The following is a 16,603-nucleotide window of genomic DNA, read 5'->3' on the forward strand; positions in this document are numbered from 1 at the left end:
ACACTAATTGGAAAAGATATATACACTCCTATATTTATTGGAGCATCTCTTACAGAAGTCAAGATACGGAAGCAACCGAAATGTCCACAAGATGGGGATATGAGTATTACACATCTCTATTTTACAACCAGGGATCTGAGTCTCGGAGTATATGAAGAATATTACTCCTCCATAAAAAAGAATGAGATCCTGTCATTTCCAACAGTGTGGATGGACCTAGAGAACATTATACTAAGTGAAATAAATCAGACAAAGATAAATACCATATGATTTCACTTACATGTGGAATCTAAAACAAATGAATAAACAAACAAAGAAGCAGAAACAGGCCCATAAATACAGAGAACAAACTGATGGTTGCCAGAGGGAAGGGGGGAAAAATAGGTGAAGGGGAGTAGGAGATACCATCTTCCAGTTACAGAATAAGTCACAAGAATAAAAGGCACAACATAGAGAATTCTAGTTAATGGTATTCTAATAGTATTGTATGGTGACAGGTGGTGGCTACACATGTGAGCATAGCATAAAGTCTAAATGCGTGGAATCACTGTGTTGTGCATCTAAAACTAATGTAACATTGTGTCTAGTTCAACTGTACCTCAATTTTTTTGAAAAAAAAGACAATTTCAAGTAAACAGACAAGTTGGTCATGGTATTTCTAAGATTCTTTATTTTGTCTTCTTTGTTTACTTCTGTACTTTCTATCTCCCCAACCAAATTATCAACTTTCTGAACATAGAGACTTCCTGCCTTTTTCATGGCTACGTCTGTAGCATGGGTGGGTTGGGGTTGTAGGAAAGGGAGAGAAGGAGAGGAACAGATCCTATTGTGCTTTGGAGTATTTCAGCAATTGTGGGCAACACCCCTCTTTTATTGGCTTTGAAAGCCTGCTTCCAAGATCATTCCCTTTTTATTACAAGATGATAATTTCCTATCTGTTATAGAAGCCCACACCTTGGTGAGAAGCCCAGGACTTTGTACACTGCTAAGTGGAGAAAAGGTGGGGGGGCCAGGGGACTGGTTCAAGGAGAAGTTGGGGAAGGTTCCTCTTGGGGCCTCTGGCGGAGTAGGAGGAGCACGAGCCCAGTCCCATAGGTGAGTTCACCTGCCAGTCCCGTTGAGTAGCACAGTGTGTGGGGGCCAGGCTGGGCAAAGGTAAACAGGAAAAGGGAAACCACAAGGACAGAGGGCTGGGTGAGGCTAGGGCTGCTTTAACTTTAAATAGTCAGCCCAGACCTATGCAGAGCCAATCCCTGCCAGGCTGGGCTTCGGGCTCCAAGGAAGCAAGACCATGGTAGGGAAGATGTTGCCTGTGCTGTGGACGCTCTGCGCAGGTGAGTGGGCCGCTCCCCTGTCCAGCGCTCAGGGGTGGGTGAAACAAGGGGACTGAGTGTTGACCGTCTCCCAGAGCCTCCCCAGGGGTGACCTCCAGGGACAAAGTTGCATCCCTGCTGGGCAGAATTACAGGTTCTGTTATGCAGGCAGTAGGTTCTAGGCCAGCACCCAGTAAGAGAATGGTTTGTATATGCATGTTAATAAATAAAATTCCAGCCCATTTCTGGACTGGATAATTCATACATTTTCAAGACCATTAATTCTGATCCCAAATCAGATCATAAGTTCTGACACAAGATCTGACAACAGGGACTAGGTATTTGAAATCAAGTTTGTCCTGGAAAATCCCAAATGTGGGGTTCTAGATATGTTCACTCCCTAGGATTCTGGCATTGCTTTAAAACCAGAGAAAAAGGCAATGGTAAAAGTGATAACTTCTCCATCACATGTAAAGAAACCAAGGCAGAGAGAAAATGCAACTTAAAATCATTCCCAGAGCAAGAGAATACTCAAACCTTTCAAAAACCAAACTAGAAAGGCCCTTTCCAAAGGTTAAAGCTCCTCAGCCCTTCTGATACTCCAGTCATTGAAAACTTGGAAGATGGGGAAGCCCTACAAAGTAGAAACTAAACATTTGTTGATATAATGATTAAATCCAAATCAAGTGTTATTAAATAGTAAAGTTGTTGCGTGGTGCCCATGGAGTGTTTAAGGGTTAGGATGGAGGCCTTGACATTCAGGGTACTAGGTACAGGGAAGAAGCAGAATGGAGAATGGAAGTTGAGAGATTGGGGTGAGGGAATTTGAGGAGTATCTCTAATTCAGTGTATTGGGCTATGCTGAGAAATCCCATCAGCCTGCGATTTAGAAACTGTTACAGGCTTCAGGGGTCCGGAAAGAACGGGGAGGAGGCAAAGAGTTTTACATGGAAACGTAGGAGCCCTAAGGTCTGGGAACTAGGGCCAAGGAGGCTCTGACTTAGAGCTTGATTTTCAGCTCCTACAGCAAACCTCAGGACCAGCTGGCCGACCTGCCAGGCAGGCCCCACTCTTATCACTCAAACCTGACCTTTGAGACCTCAGGTGAAGGTGCTGGGGAAGGACTGGGTCAAGGCTTAGAGGTAGCCCTGGAAAAGACCAATCGGCTCCATCTGGCTCCAGCCAAGAGACCCAACTGCCTGGGCGGCGGAGATGCCCTCATGATCAGGACAGAGGGCCTGGTTCCTTCATTCCTTCATCCAAACCTCTTTACTGATCACATAGTTTGTGCAGGCCTCTCAGGAGTGAGGATTGTGAAATGATTGCAGCCCCGAGGGCACCTATCTCAGCCATCGGATCCAGACGGTACGGATACTTCAAGTCCGGAGGGAGGCTGAAAGCAAAAAACCATCCTTCCTGGACAAAGCGAGGGACAGACACTCTGATACTTTTCTTTGGAGCTGGAAGCCTTGTTAGGGATGCCTCTCCTTCCCCCACCCCCAGGACACATCCCTGCAATCACTGCATTTTTTGGTCTAGGAAAAACTCTAGAATAAAACAGCTCCCCCAGCTTAGAAGGAAAAGTGGCCTTAACTCTGAAATGCCTGGAGCAAGTACATTTTCCCTCTTCCTTTAAGAAGGCATGTGACCCTGGGGTGAACTCCTCCACTGGAACCAGTTCTCGGGCCTGTGTTCAGACTCGATGGTGAAGTGTATTTTCTGCCCCCAGCCCCTCCCATCTGCCCGCCCAGACTGCCCAGTCCAGATTCACATGCCCGCCACCTGTGGCTTCACACCTTACAGTGGGAGTGGAAGCCTGGGTTGGTGGCTGGGTGGGTGGTCAGCTCGAGGCATACGGACAGTTTGCCAAATGAAAATATTTGTGGGCAGGATGCCTGGGTGGCTCTGCCTTTGGCGCAGGCATGATCCTGGAGCCCTGGGATGAGTCCCGCATCAGGCTCCCTGTGGGAAGCCCGCTATTCCCTCTGACTATGTCTCTGCCTCTCTCTGTGTCTCTCATGAATAAATAAATTAAATCTTAAAAAAAAAGAGAAAATATTTGGGAGCAAAATAGCCATTAACATGTGCAAGTGAGCAATGAAGGTGTTCAGAGGTCAAATCTAAGAGCAACTGGGTGGCCCTCCCCACTATGTCTCATGAGAGCACACCAGAGGGAGGAACAGGGAAATGAAGGAGAGCTTCCTGAAGGAGGTGGAGCTTGAGCTGGGTTCCAGAGGACCTACTGGCCTTTGCCCTTCTTCCTTTCTCCATCTGAACATGCGCAGTAATAACCTAGATTTTAGTGATGTACTGGGCAGAGCAACACCCAGCTGATGAGCCAGTCGGCCCCAGAACTCAACAGACCCTAGGGAGGCAGAAAATATCACATATGGAAGGGACCCAAATAGAAGGTGGTACATTAGAAAACTTAGAAAGAATACTACAACCAACTAAAAATCAGTCTGACAATTCTAAACACTGTCAGTGACAAAATACTTCACCCTTCCAGAACAGATGTTCCCATCCCTTCCTATCATGGCACTCTACGGCCATCACAAGCACGTGGGGCAGCCTTCTTCCTATACTGACTTTAGCGCAGGGCGAATTAAGTCACCTTTATAAACCTCAGTTTCCCACTCTGTGAAATGGGCAGGGGAATCTATAACATGTCAAAATGCAGCGTGCCTCCCACAGGGTTGTTATGGATAGTAAATAAGTTTGTAAATCTTGGAACAGTGTCTGACATAATAAGCATTCAATACATGCCAGTTATTATTATTATTGATATTATTAGTGTGGGCAAGTGTAAATTACAGAGAATCAGTAGACTTTGGGGATCAGTCGCCTGAGTGCTGGTATCTGGTAGAAGTGTGTCCAGAAAGAGAGTTGGAGGGACACCTGGGTGGCTCCGCAGTTGAGCATCTGCCTTTGGCTCACATTGTGATCCCGGAACCCCAGGATCGAGTCCTGCATTGGGCTCCTCACGGGGAGCCTGCTTCTCCCTCTGTCTGTATCTCTGCCTCTCTCTCTCTGTGTCTCTCATGAATAAATAAATAAATCTTAGAAAGAAAGAAAGAAAGAAAGAAAGAAAGAAAGAAAGAAAGAAAGAAAGAAAGAGTCAGAGTCACTGTAGATGAACCCTGAGTTACCACCCCTCCCGAAGGCTGCTAGAGAAAACACCCCAACTTGGGCACAGAACTAAGGTTCTTCCCTTTCGGGAAATTGCCAGCCACTGGACTGATGAAACTCAATGTGATGTGATATCCAAAATATACTAGATGAGAAAATACAACTTTTCTTCCCATCTAAAAATATTTCAATAAATCCATAGATGCTTGATCCATAGGGAGGGGTCTTTTCTGGGATCTAAGTGTCCAAGTTCCTGAACTGAGACTGATATGCCATTTTAGAATCTTTCCCAGGGGTCTTTGCTAGAGCCACAATTCCTAGCAGGATAACTTTCCCTAAAAGACTTAACGTTTGTCCACTCTGAAGTACTGTGTTTCTGTTGGTCACACAGGCTTGGGGAGCTCCCTGTGGTCTGCCCTGTCAGAGTGTGGCACATCTGAGCTCAGTGTCACCTGCATGTCTAAGCTCCATGCAGTGACCTGGCCCAGGCCATGAGGTTTACAGGTCTCGGCCTGAGACATGCACATCTGATGAGAGTCCGATGAGAGAGTGGCTTTTGTCCAGTTAACCTTGACTCTGAGAGGGTGGTATTCAGGCCAGAGCCAGGGTGGTGTCAGCCTGCAAGTGTGCTGTGAGATGGGCAGCCCAGCCTTTCATCTGCTCCGTGGGTGTGAGCCCCATTGCCACCCCAATCCCCAGCACCTGGCTCCCACTTGGGGCCTGGGCACCACCTGCTGCTGGTATCTGAACAAAAGTCAGAAGCCAGTGCTCCCAGGGAGCTCATGTGCCTGGGGAATTACACTGTCTGCCTGCCAGAGATGCAGTCGGGATTAAAATGCCCCAGTCCCAGCCACAGCCTCAAAGGGGAAGATGTAACCGTCAGCCTAAGAGGAGTATGTGTGCAAAGGGGGTAGAGTGATGGTCTGGGGCAGTGGCTATCAACTCTGGCTGCCCATCAGAATCACCTGGGTAGTAAAAAAACAGATGCCCAAGCCCCCCAGACCTTCTGAGTTAGAATTATGGGGGGCAGGATCTGGGTCTCTCTATGATTTTGACAGTTATCCTGGTGATTCTGACACGCAAGCTACTGGAACTAGATAGGGTTAGATCCTGAAACTAGAAGGAAAGTAGGTGTCATCAACAGTCAGCTTCTGTTGCTGGGACTTGGCTCAGTTTTGCGCCATCTGGCGGCTTCCCGGAGTTCCTGTCCAGCACCTGATTCCATGACCCAAGAGCAAGCATTCTCACACATTTGTGTACATAGAAGTCACCTGGGGATCTTGTTAAAATGCAGACTGATTCCGTAGGGCAGGGTCTGAGATTCTGCATTTCTAGCAAGCTTCCAAGTGATGCTGCTGCTGATTTAGAGACTTGTGTTTAAGAAATAAGGCTCAGGGAGGAACTCGTTTGTGGGCACAGGTGTGGTCCTCATTTTGCCTTTGTTTCCCAGTCCCAACCCCGGACGGGTAACCCAGCCATACTGCTTCCTGTGATGTTGGTCCCTAGGATGCCTGTGGGAAAGTGTGCCTGGCTCAGCCTGTGCTTGTATTCCTGACAGCGCTTGACCCTGTTAATCCCTCCTCCCTCCTGAAACTATTCTGTTGCTCCCATGATACACCCTCTCCGGGTTCTCCTCCTAGATCCCTGGCTTCTTGCAGGTCTTCTTTGCAGCTTCACTCTCCTATGCCCACTAAGAAATGTCAGAGCTCCTCACACCAAAACGCACTTCTATTTTCACTCTAGACCCCACATCCACATTCATGTCTCTAAGTGACACCCATTTCCAATTGACTCACAATTTGTCTCCAAACCCAAGTCTCTCCTGAGCTACATACCCACAAATCCAACAGCCCACATGACCTCTCAACTTAAATGTCTCAGAAGCACTGCAAACTCACAAACTGAAAAGAAAACCCATAATCTTCCCCCCACCCTCAACCTGGGCTTTCTCAGTGGTCTCTGCACCATAAATGACTCCCATCCATCCAAGAATGAAAGCTAGAAACCTAGCAGTCACCCGTTACGGTTCTTCTACTGCTATGTAATGAACGATCCTGAAACTTAAAACAAGAAAATAAGTTATTTTGCTCACAGATTCACAATTTTGTTGGGGCTTGGCAGGGACAGTCTGTCCTTGCTCCATGCAGCATCACTTGGGGTGACTTGACTGGGATTGGAACACCCACTTCCAAGATGGTGCACTCACTGGTGGGCAAGTTGGTGCTAACTCTGATTCCTCTCTGTGCGTGGGCCTCTCCTCAGGAAAGTCTGGGCATCTTCAGAGCATGGTAGCTGGAGTCTAAGAGCAAACATCGAAAGAGAAAGAAAATGAAAGCTGCCAGTACCTTAAGGTCTAGCCCAGATACTGACTGAGCATCGCTTCCACCAAGTTCTACTGGTCAGGGAGTCACAGAACCCAGACTCAAGGAAAGGGACATGAACCTCACCTCTGGATGAGAGGAGTTTCAAAGTATTTGGGGACCATATTTTAGAATCCCCATATCACCCAATACCTCCTTCTCCCTCAGCTACAAATTCAAGTCATCACTGTGCCCTGACGATTTTGGCTCTTTTGAATCTGTTTACTTTTCTGTTTCTCTGCCACTAGCTGATGTGAGCTGCCTCTCCTAAGCTGCTTCCATAACCTCTAACTGGCCTTTGCATGCTTGTTCTGCTCCTTCTATCTGTTCTCCATGCTGGAGCCAGCATGATCTTTAAAAAAAAAATTGTGACCATGTCACTCCCCCTACTTAAAGCTCTTCAGTGATTTCTCACTAGCACTAGAATAAAGACTCAAATCATAAGGACAGGTTCTCTAAGTTATATTTAAGTTCTATAAATCACTAAAGTGTTCCCCAAGCCCCAGTATTTCAGCACCCTGATCTCCCAGAGTGCCTCCTATACCTTGAATAGTACAAAAATTTTTGTCATGTCATATCTTTTACTCCTTGATTTGGAAAAATATCACCACCTCCACCTGTAGTATCCACACCTTCCTTTTTTCCTAATTTTCAGAGGTCACACATCCCTTTCCTCCATTAAAGCCTTCCCAGGTCACTCTGGGCCCCACTGATTTTTTCCTAACAGGAATATATAGTCTCAACCACCTCTTTGGCATCTGTTATATTGCCATTTAACCTTTCACCCACTTCGGGCCTTGTCTTCCTCAATAACCCGAGGGCCACAACTATTGCTTCTACTTTTCTTTTTTTTTTCCTTTTTTCTCCTTCCGTCTCCTCCCCACCTTTTTTCTTTTCTTTCTTTCTTCCTCCCTTCCTCCCTTTCTTTCTCTCTCCTTCCTTCCTTCCTTCTTTTTTCTTCCTTTCTTTCTTTTTCTCTCTTCCTTCTTTTCTTTTCTCCTTCCTTCCTTCTTTTCCTTTCTTTTTTCTTTTCTTTTCTTTTTCCTTTTTTTCTCTTTCTCACAGTTACCAGAACAAAGGTTCACAATGTCTATTTCGTTTTCCACAACGAAGTTACACGTCTCTGGCCCTCTTTTCCTCTCCAGTACTTTTCGCTGAGCTCTCGCCTCGGCTCTGAGACTCTCTGTAGTCCGGCCTGGGCATCCATCCCAAGCATCCGCAGACACCGCTGTTGACTTGTGAGATCCTACACCACAAACTAAACACCACACGCTAAACAAAGACATCCAGATCTCCGTCCCTGGTGATACAGGCGCTTCTGCTTGCTTATCTCCTTCATAATATTCCTCTTCCCTGCCCTCAAAATTGAAATTACCCATCTATTCGGACAACGGCCACGACTAGGCCTTCTTCCCAAGTAGCAGCCCACCTCTCCCCGCTCCCATCACTCCTCGCGCCCGTTTCCGGCGCGCCTTCCCTTCCCCAAGATGGCTGCGACGGAGCGCAAGGACGGCGGCGCGGGTCCCAGCCACGCAGGGCCGCTGGTGTGCTGGGGGCTGGGGGACGAGAAGCCCAAGGCCGGGGGCGCCTGAGGAGCGGGAAGGGCCGCAGAGCGGCACCTGTGAGGCCCACCGCCGGGCAGCCTGCACCTGCTGTGGCCAGAGCCACGGCCCGGCACAGGAAGTGGGCGCCTCATCCCCCAGCATCAGGGGCCGGAAGTGAATGTTGCTGAGGCCCGGATGTGGGTGAGGGTTCCCGTGTCTCCGCGGAGCCCTCGGTCGGGCAGAAGAGGCTTACAAGCGATGCTGTTGTCAAAAATAAATTGGCCACTTGTCCCTTTGATGGTCACCACCAAGTTCCTTGGGCTGAAACCAGTGATGACAAAGGTTGTGTTGAGGGAGATGTCAACCACACACGCTGAGAACCTTGGACAAGAGACTGGTTGAGCACACACGGCAGGGCCTTCCTTGCCAAGAAGACTGGGTTGGGATTTGTAGGAAAAGACCAATACCCATTTGTCTGGCATGCCCAATTACTGTGGCCCAACAGCCCCACAAACAGCATAGGTATGGAACGTAAAAGTAACCTGGCTCCAGGCATGCACCTTCCCAACTGTATTTTCTGCCGTAGAAAAACCATGGAAATGCACAATCACTGAGTACCTACCTCTCTTATTCACCCGCTAGACCCTGGAAGTTGCTTGCTTTTTCCTGCTCTCAGTGGGTTCCTTACTTTTCTCCTAATCCAATTCTTTAGAAAGATAAATTGTCTTTCAAACTCATAAGTACCCTTGTTTCCTCCCCCCTTTGAGTCTTAACTCATTTGATGCAAGAAAGAACCCTCATATTTAGAACTGTTTCAAATAAACCATCAATGCAGATAGCAAACAAACAAAACAAAACCCACAAGAAACCAAAATCCTCAAATTGTGGTCACGGCCAATTAGACTTGGGCCCATCCCATATTTCTGGCCACACCTGCAGTGGCGTAATTCCAGAATTGCATTGCAGGACATCCTTGAGGGGGCAAGGGGAAGCAGCCAGGCTGAGAGAGGGCACATAGTGGAACTTGTCCTAAACTGCCCTGATGGAATGAGTATGCTGTTTGTCCTTGGTGTGTATGTTTATTTGGAGTCTTAGTGGGGAGGTTAAAAGATATACAGGGGGTCACACACACCCCAATCACCTCCTTGGTGCTATTGCTACAGACTGGCATGGTTTACTTTCTGAATGTGCCCTACCTTCTCCATGCCCTGGCCTCTGCACAGTGCTCCTCTCCCCCCCCCCCCCCCGCCACCTGTTCTCCAATTTTCTCATGGTTCATTCTTGCTCATCCTCCAATGTCAGCACAACAGACCTTTCCTTCGGACAACCACTTCTCATCCCCAAACCTTTAATTCTATCCTGTTATCAAATATGTAACACTTGTTTCCATGGTGGCTTAAATGTTTCTCTGGGATTATTTATTACAATTTGACTTACCCAGAAGACTGAATGCTATGAGAGTAGGAACGATGTCTGTCTCTGTCATTTTCTCCCAGGAGCCTAGCACAGTGCCTGCAACATGGGTGCCCAGCAGCCATTGGCTTTATGGGTGTTCATGAATAAGAACCTATCCTTTTGAACCTCACGAGGCAGCAAGCTGGTTTGTTTTTTAGTGTCTCCTATCCTGCCTGCCCTCCTTTCCCTCTTTCTCTAGACAGTTCCAGCTTCTGTCTAAGCCTCAACTTTCTAATTTCATATGCTTCTGTCAAAAGGTACCCGTTTTGAGTCCCTTTCTTGAGTCTGATGGATAAGAGGAACTTATTAGGGAAATGGGTCTGTCCTGCAAGTGAAAGGAAGAGAGCCCCTCAGTGTGTCTTCCCTCCCTCCCAGACAGCACTTGTATTTTAGCAGCAGCTTCAGTGTCTGTCCTCAATGGTGCAAATTTTCAGGATTGAGAAAGCTGGTGGAGGCCATATTTGACTTGGAGGTTTGTAAAGAGAGTTGTCCTCAGACTACTCCATGCTGGCAGTGCTCAGGTTTTCTCCCTTCTCCTCTCTGCCTGCCGGGCTTGTCTCTGTTCCCAGATCACCCTGTCCCTAGAGCAGCCCTCTCTGCCTGGAGCACCAACTGTCACACTTGGACCTACCTTCTTCCTGAGAGGCCTCCCTCCCCTCTACCACCCAGGGACCTTTGGTCTGTGTCGTTTTCTGCCCCAGTGAGTCAGGGATGCCATAAACACCTGGCACAGGCAGTACACAGTGATAGATAGTTGCTCTCACTTAGACCTTATCTCTCTGTACACGTGGGAATGGGTTACACTTGCTATGAGGAACACTAGTCTCCCCTGTGACCTCTCCACACCCCTCTCACCCAGGCTGGAGTCTTGCTCCATCTGGCTCCTCTTCTATTTTCAGTGTCTTCCTTTCTGGAGCTCCTTCCCTATTGCCTACAAGCCTGCTTCAAGTCTCTGCATCTTCTATCCCAGAGGAGACCAAAGAACTTTCTCAAGGCCCCCTTGTTTCATCTTTTTCATTTTCCTGTGTTCAACGAGCTCCTTGCCAAAATAGGCTGCCCTCCCTGTCTCTATGTCCTCACTTTCGGCTTGATTCATAAAATTGTCACATGGCTTTTTGATTACAAGAGTAATGCATATTTACTACAGAGCATTTGGAAAATAAAAATATACAAACAAGAAATCCAAAATTTATCCATGATCCCAAAATCCAGAGATAACTTATTAATACCATATTTTGGTATATTTGCTTCTAGAATTTGCTCTCTTTCTGTGATTAGGTGGAAGTGTGATACTGTTTATATATAGTTGCGCATCCTGCTTTATTTTCTTACCTGTACAAGTTCAAAGAAGTGAATCAACTCCCTTGGGGGCAATTTCAAGTCCCACCTTCTCGACAAGCCTTTCTAATACAATCCTTCTTCTGGATAGTGACACAACCCCTCCACTCTCTCCCTCTACATTTTATTCCCTTAACACTTGCATTTAACACCTAATTAGGCTCCATTAGGTTGCTGACAGTGACCTCTAACTGCTGCCTGGGTAGGGACTATGCCCCAGGCTACTGAACCCACGGGTCTTATTAGCACTCAGCTCTGTAGAAACCTTGAGGTGTGAACTGGCAAACAGTAGAGACAAGAGAAACATGAGACACAGGCCCCACAGGAAGGGGCGTACTGTCTGCTGAGAGGAGGAGGCTTGCATGCACCAACCCTCATCAATGGAGTTTTGTGTGTACCTGGTGAAGAGCTGCCTGAAGTGGCTCCAGAAAACCCGTGAGCATTAAGGGCTGGGATGGTCCCAATCGTTTCTGGAGGATATAGCACATCAACATGCCTCTGATCATTTTCCCAGTGCCTTGCATGAAACTCGGACTGTAGGAAAAATTCATTGAGTTGATTGGAATTTACAGATGCCTAAACATCCATGTTGAACAGTTGGACAAGTTCTAACCGCCCATCCCTCCACCGCTGCCAGTGGAGACAGGACAAACCAACCTGCCTGTGTGAACTGCCCCTCCTCATCCAGGGTACCAATACTTTCTCAAGGCGAGAGCAAGTGCCTGGTCCTGGGGCAGGCTGGGACACCTCTGGCCTCCAGCACTTCCTCCCTGAGAATGTGGTTTCTCCGAGCAAATGGATTTTCCTAAGTGGAGGCATTACTGCCAGTTTCCCAAGGGTTCCCATAATGCGCTGTGTATGCCTCAGGCAGCCAGTTCCATCAAGCATTTCATTATTCTCCTTGGATGTATTACTTTCTGGTTAGCTCTCAAGAGACAGTTTATTATCTTCTTAACAAACCTTAATTATTTACAAGCAATCATCAAATCTTCAGGCTGGGTCTCCACACCCCACCCTTTCAGGGAGGTTAAAGGACCTCGCTCATTTCCTTCTGGGGCATCTTGCGGACTCAGCTTCCCTTCTCTGGGGTCTCTTTTGATCCCTTATTTGATTTTTTTTTTTTTGGCATTTTCTAGCAATCTGTAAGATAGGTTCTCCAATAAGTTTCTCTGGTTGTGAATCCTACCCATCTTTTAAGCTTAAATTCTCTGTAACTCATGTATTTGCTGCCAAAGAGCACTTCCTGTGTTAGGCACTTTGTCGAACCTTGGGGACATCGAGATGAAGAAAATGGTAGCAGAGGAGAAAGATGTGACAATATAGAACACTGGTATGGTTCTTGCCACATCGGGTAGGGGATGTGCCTGCCCACGATGGTCAGTCATTCAACCCTCACCATAATATTGTTATTCTCATTTGATAGGTGAGAAAACAGGCACAGCAAAATTAATTAAGTTGGCCAAGGTCACACAGTTAAAAAAAAGTAAGAATGAGGATGCCAGCTGGGGCAGTTTGTTTCTTGCACTTGTGTTCTTAGCCACTCTGGTGTATTGTGCAATAAACTTTCATGAGACAGAAGTCTTAGGAGGCAGGCACTTGTGAGCAGTAGGTGGGACAAAGGGCAATGGCGTTGATTCTGCTTGGGAGAGTCTGGACGTTTCCTCTAGGAAGTGAATATGCACTCCAAACGCCTTCCTCAGCAAACTGCTATGGTGCTGGGAGATGTTGACTTCTTCCTGGAGGTGAAAAGCACTCACTCTCCCAGGGTGTCTATCCTTAGGGAGGTTAACACAACCCTGAACTATTCCTTCTTAACTCCTTGTGGGGAACTAGCTGAGCATCAGATGGATGCTCTTCCTGGACAGGAGAAGGGCTCAGCCTTGAAAAGGGAGCAGGGAAATGAGGGTGAGAAAGACTCCTGGAGCACGAGACACACAGCTTGCAGGTGGCAGCAGGATGAGTGAGCTGCAGCTGCTTGAGGCAGGGTGGGTTCTGAACCACTAGAAAGGAGATGCCGGATGTAGACCCACACAGGGAAGTAGAACGGGAGGTAGTTGGAAGGTTCTAGACATGAACTTCTCTACTTCCTACTTTTCTAATCACAGATGAGATTCCCATCTGATACTTTTGTCACACCCACTGAGTAGGGAAGCAAAGATCCCATAGAAGAAGAAAACAAGGGCCACAGTATCAAAAATATTTTTTAAATAATCAAACATATATTTTTTTTAAAGTCACAAACATCTTTTGATCCTACAGACTCTTTTAACTCCCACATGCCTTTCTCTCTCTCTCCTTTTTGGCAAAAGCTGTCCTCTTCTCATCCACTTGCCCTTGAGCTCATCTTCCCAGGCTCCATCCTCTCTACTCCATGGAATCTGCTCCTGCTGAGGTCCCCCCACCCCCTCCATGGTGCCACATCCAGGGGTCATCTCTCTGTTCCCAGGTCCCTGGCCCAGCAGATCAGTAATGTTGAATTAGTTGACCCCCTCTGCTTTTATGAAACACTTGTCCTGCTTGGTCTCTGGGAAACACTTTTTCTTGTCTCTCTTCCTAGCCCCCTGGCCAGTTCTCCTTCTCCTTTGCTGGTTTCTCCTCATTTCCTCCACCACTAAGCACCCAGGCCTCCTCCATCCCAGACACCTTCCCTGTCTTCCTCCCCATCCTCTAGCCTTCAGTGACCTCTCCAAGAACTGTCTCCTCACCACCTCTGTTGGGTGTGTAATAAGCATCTCAAACTTCACATGTCCACAAACAAACTCCTGATCTTCCCCCTGAAACCTGCCCACCTCAGCCTTCATCATCTCCCTAAATTAGAATTCCATCCTTCCAGTTATTTAGGCCAAATCCTGATCTATCTTTGACTCCTCTTTTCCTCTAACACATAAAATCTAATCTGCAGTCAAATCCCATTGGCTCTTTCTACATACATTCCAATCTGGATCACTTCTCTCTACCTACACCACCAGGACCTGTGCCCAAGCCACCATTAGCACTCACCTGTACTATTGTAGTAGCCTCTTAAATGGTTGTCCTGCTTCCGCTCTGTTCCCCAATCTCCTCCTTCCTCTCACTTCACTTCAGCCAAGATGACCCTTTAAAATGTATGTCAAGTTTATTACCTTGCTTAAATCCCTCTAAGGGTTTCCCACCTCCTCCAAAGAAAAATATGAAGTCTTAGATATGGGCTATAAGACCCAATGTGACCTGAGACCTCTCTACTTCTCTGTCTCATCTCTCTTCCCTCCTCCCCTCCTACCACATGGCTTCCTTGCTGTTCCTCACATGGGCCACACTTACTTCTGCCTAGAAAGTTCTCACAACACGTATCCACATGGCTTTCTGTTTCAATCATCTATTGCTACATACCAAATCACCCCAAATCTTAACGTCCTAAAACAATGCTAAAACTTAGCGTCCTAAAACAATGAGCTAGATTTGGCTCAGGAATCTTCACTCTGCGCAGGCTCTGCAGGAATAGCTCAGCCCTGCTTTCCTAGACAGCTAGCTGAACATGCTCGTACACATGCTAGGAGTTGATGTTGGCTGTCCCAAGGAACCTCAGCTGGGGCTATGTCCCAAATACCTGCATGTGGTCTTGCCATGTGACTGCTTAACTTTATCACAGAATGTTATTGGGTTCTCAGAGTGAGCATCTCCAGAGGACCAAGCAAAGCTTATGTCCTCTTACAAGTTAGCATGAGAAGCCATATGGTACCACTCACATTGTAGTCCCAGGCCCACCCAGATTCAAGAGGAGGGGACACAGAGGAAGGAGAGTCACCATCACATGGTAAGATAAGTATACATGATGAGAGATACTGGTGTGGCCACACGGTTTTTCTCACCTTTTCCTGATAAACTTATGTAGAGTAAACTAGCCTGGGAATCCCTCTATTTCTTTATCTTGATTTAATCTTATGTATAAAATTCCTTACCACATTTAAGTGCTCCATAAAAATTTGTTAAATGAATGACTATATCATCATCACAACAAAAAAGATGGCAAAGAATATTTATCACGAGCTCTCTGTGTGACAGGCACTAAAAAAAGTATTTATGCATATTATCTCTTTAAGTTCCCCTAGCAACTCTGGGAAGTATTTGTGTTCCTATGTAATGGATGAGAAAAGTTCACACAGCTGGTAAGAGGTTGGGGCTGAGGCTCAAAGCTGGGCTTTTAGCTACCACACAATGCATTTGACTTATTTGTGATGCTGCAGGATGGATATACAGTGAACCAAGGCACACGGCTGTGTTCGCCTCAGTCTCGGAGAGCAGTTGGTGCGCCGTGGCCAAGATCACAATCATAGTGTGTCTAGCTGTGGTTGCAGGAAGAGAATATCACTGAGCATTCCCTCAGAAGTCCTATGGGCAATGAGTGGCTATGCCATTTACTTCTCTTACTTCCCACTTTCTTTCCAGTCTGGGTGACTGTCAATGCCATCTCTGTGGAAACCCCACAGGGTGTTCTTAAGGCTGCCCGGGGGAAGAGTGTTACCCTTCCATGTACCTACCAGACTTCTGCCTCTGACCGAAATGGATTTATCCAATGGGACAAGCTTCTAAGGACCCACACGGTAAGAATCCTTAAAAAGTTGAGGGTATCATGGGAACGAATATTATCTGACCATGACCTCTTATAGGATGAGCACTCCAATAAATAAATGTTAGAATAAACATAAGCACCCAAGCTGGATTGGGTGGGGAGAGAGCAATGAATGTTGGGCCCAGCGAGGGACATATTATGCCACCTTTATTTTGAAAAAGTGAGCGTCCCTAAAATATCCTTCTGCTAGTCGGTTTCAAATTACCTAAATTGTATAATTTGAGACAGTCACTCCTTTTTTTGTTTTGTTTTTTAGAAAGATTTTATTTATTTATTCATGAAAGGCACACTCAGAGAGAGAAGCAGAGACATAGGCAGAGGGAGAAGCAGGCTCCCTGTAGGGAGCCCAATGTGGAACTCGATGGTGATCCCGGGATCACAACCTGAGCCAAATGCAGATGCTCAACCACTGAACCACCCAGGCATCCCCAGTCACTCCTTTTGACTGGCACAGAGCTCTCCCTGAGGCCAGATTTTACTTTATAGTGTTTGGGGGATTTTTCCCTGTTTGTGATCTTTTGGAGAATATAGAAGACATTTTGTTCTATTTTTTTATTTTTATTTTGAAATAGATAATACAGTCCCATGGTTCCAAAATTAAAACATCATCAACATCGTAAAGTCTCATTCCCATCCTTTCTCCTCCTGTCTACACTAATCTTCTATTCCGCACCACTTCCCCACCCTCACACACGCTCCCCATCTGTAGGCAAGGCTGACTTTCACTGGTACTGGTTGTTTGGGACCAGCATCTATTCTGATTGGTTGGTATCTCTGCTGCAATTGCTAAGTATTTTGAATATTACTCTTGGCTAGGAGAACCAGTTTAGTTTCTAGTGTATCCTTCCATTGATT

The 16,603-nt window shown here is 46.7% G+C and overlaps 1 protein-coding gene across 1 annotated transcript in view; it reads left to right on the forward strand.

Moving 5' to 3' along the window:
- Positions 1-12,815: 12,815 nt before the first annotated feature.
- The window catches only part of GPA33 (glycoprotein A33), a 34,213-nt gene continuing 30,425 nt past the window's right edge, over positions 12,816-16,603 (forward strand). Inside the window, exons 1-2 of the mRNA XM_055324337.1 lie at positions 12,816-13,044; positions 15,565-15,719. Coding sequence (XP_055180312.1) covers positions 12,816-13,044; positions 15,565-15,719 — 384 coding nt within the window. The remainder of the gene's footprint in view (positions 13,045-15,564; positions 15,720-16,603) is intronic.

This window comes from Nyctereutes procyonoides, unplaced genomic scaffold (assembly GCF_905146905.1).
Source record: "Nyctereutes procyonoides isolate TBG_1078 unplaced genomic scaffold, NYPRO_anot_genome, whole genome shotgun sequence".
Classification (NCBI taxonomy): domain Eukaryota; kingdom Metazoa; phylum Chordata; class Mammalia; order Carnivora; family Canidae; genus Nyctereutes; species Nyctereutes procyonoides.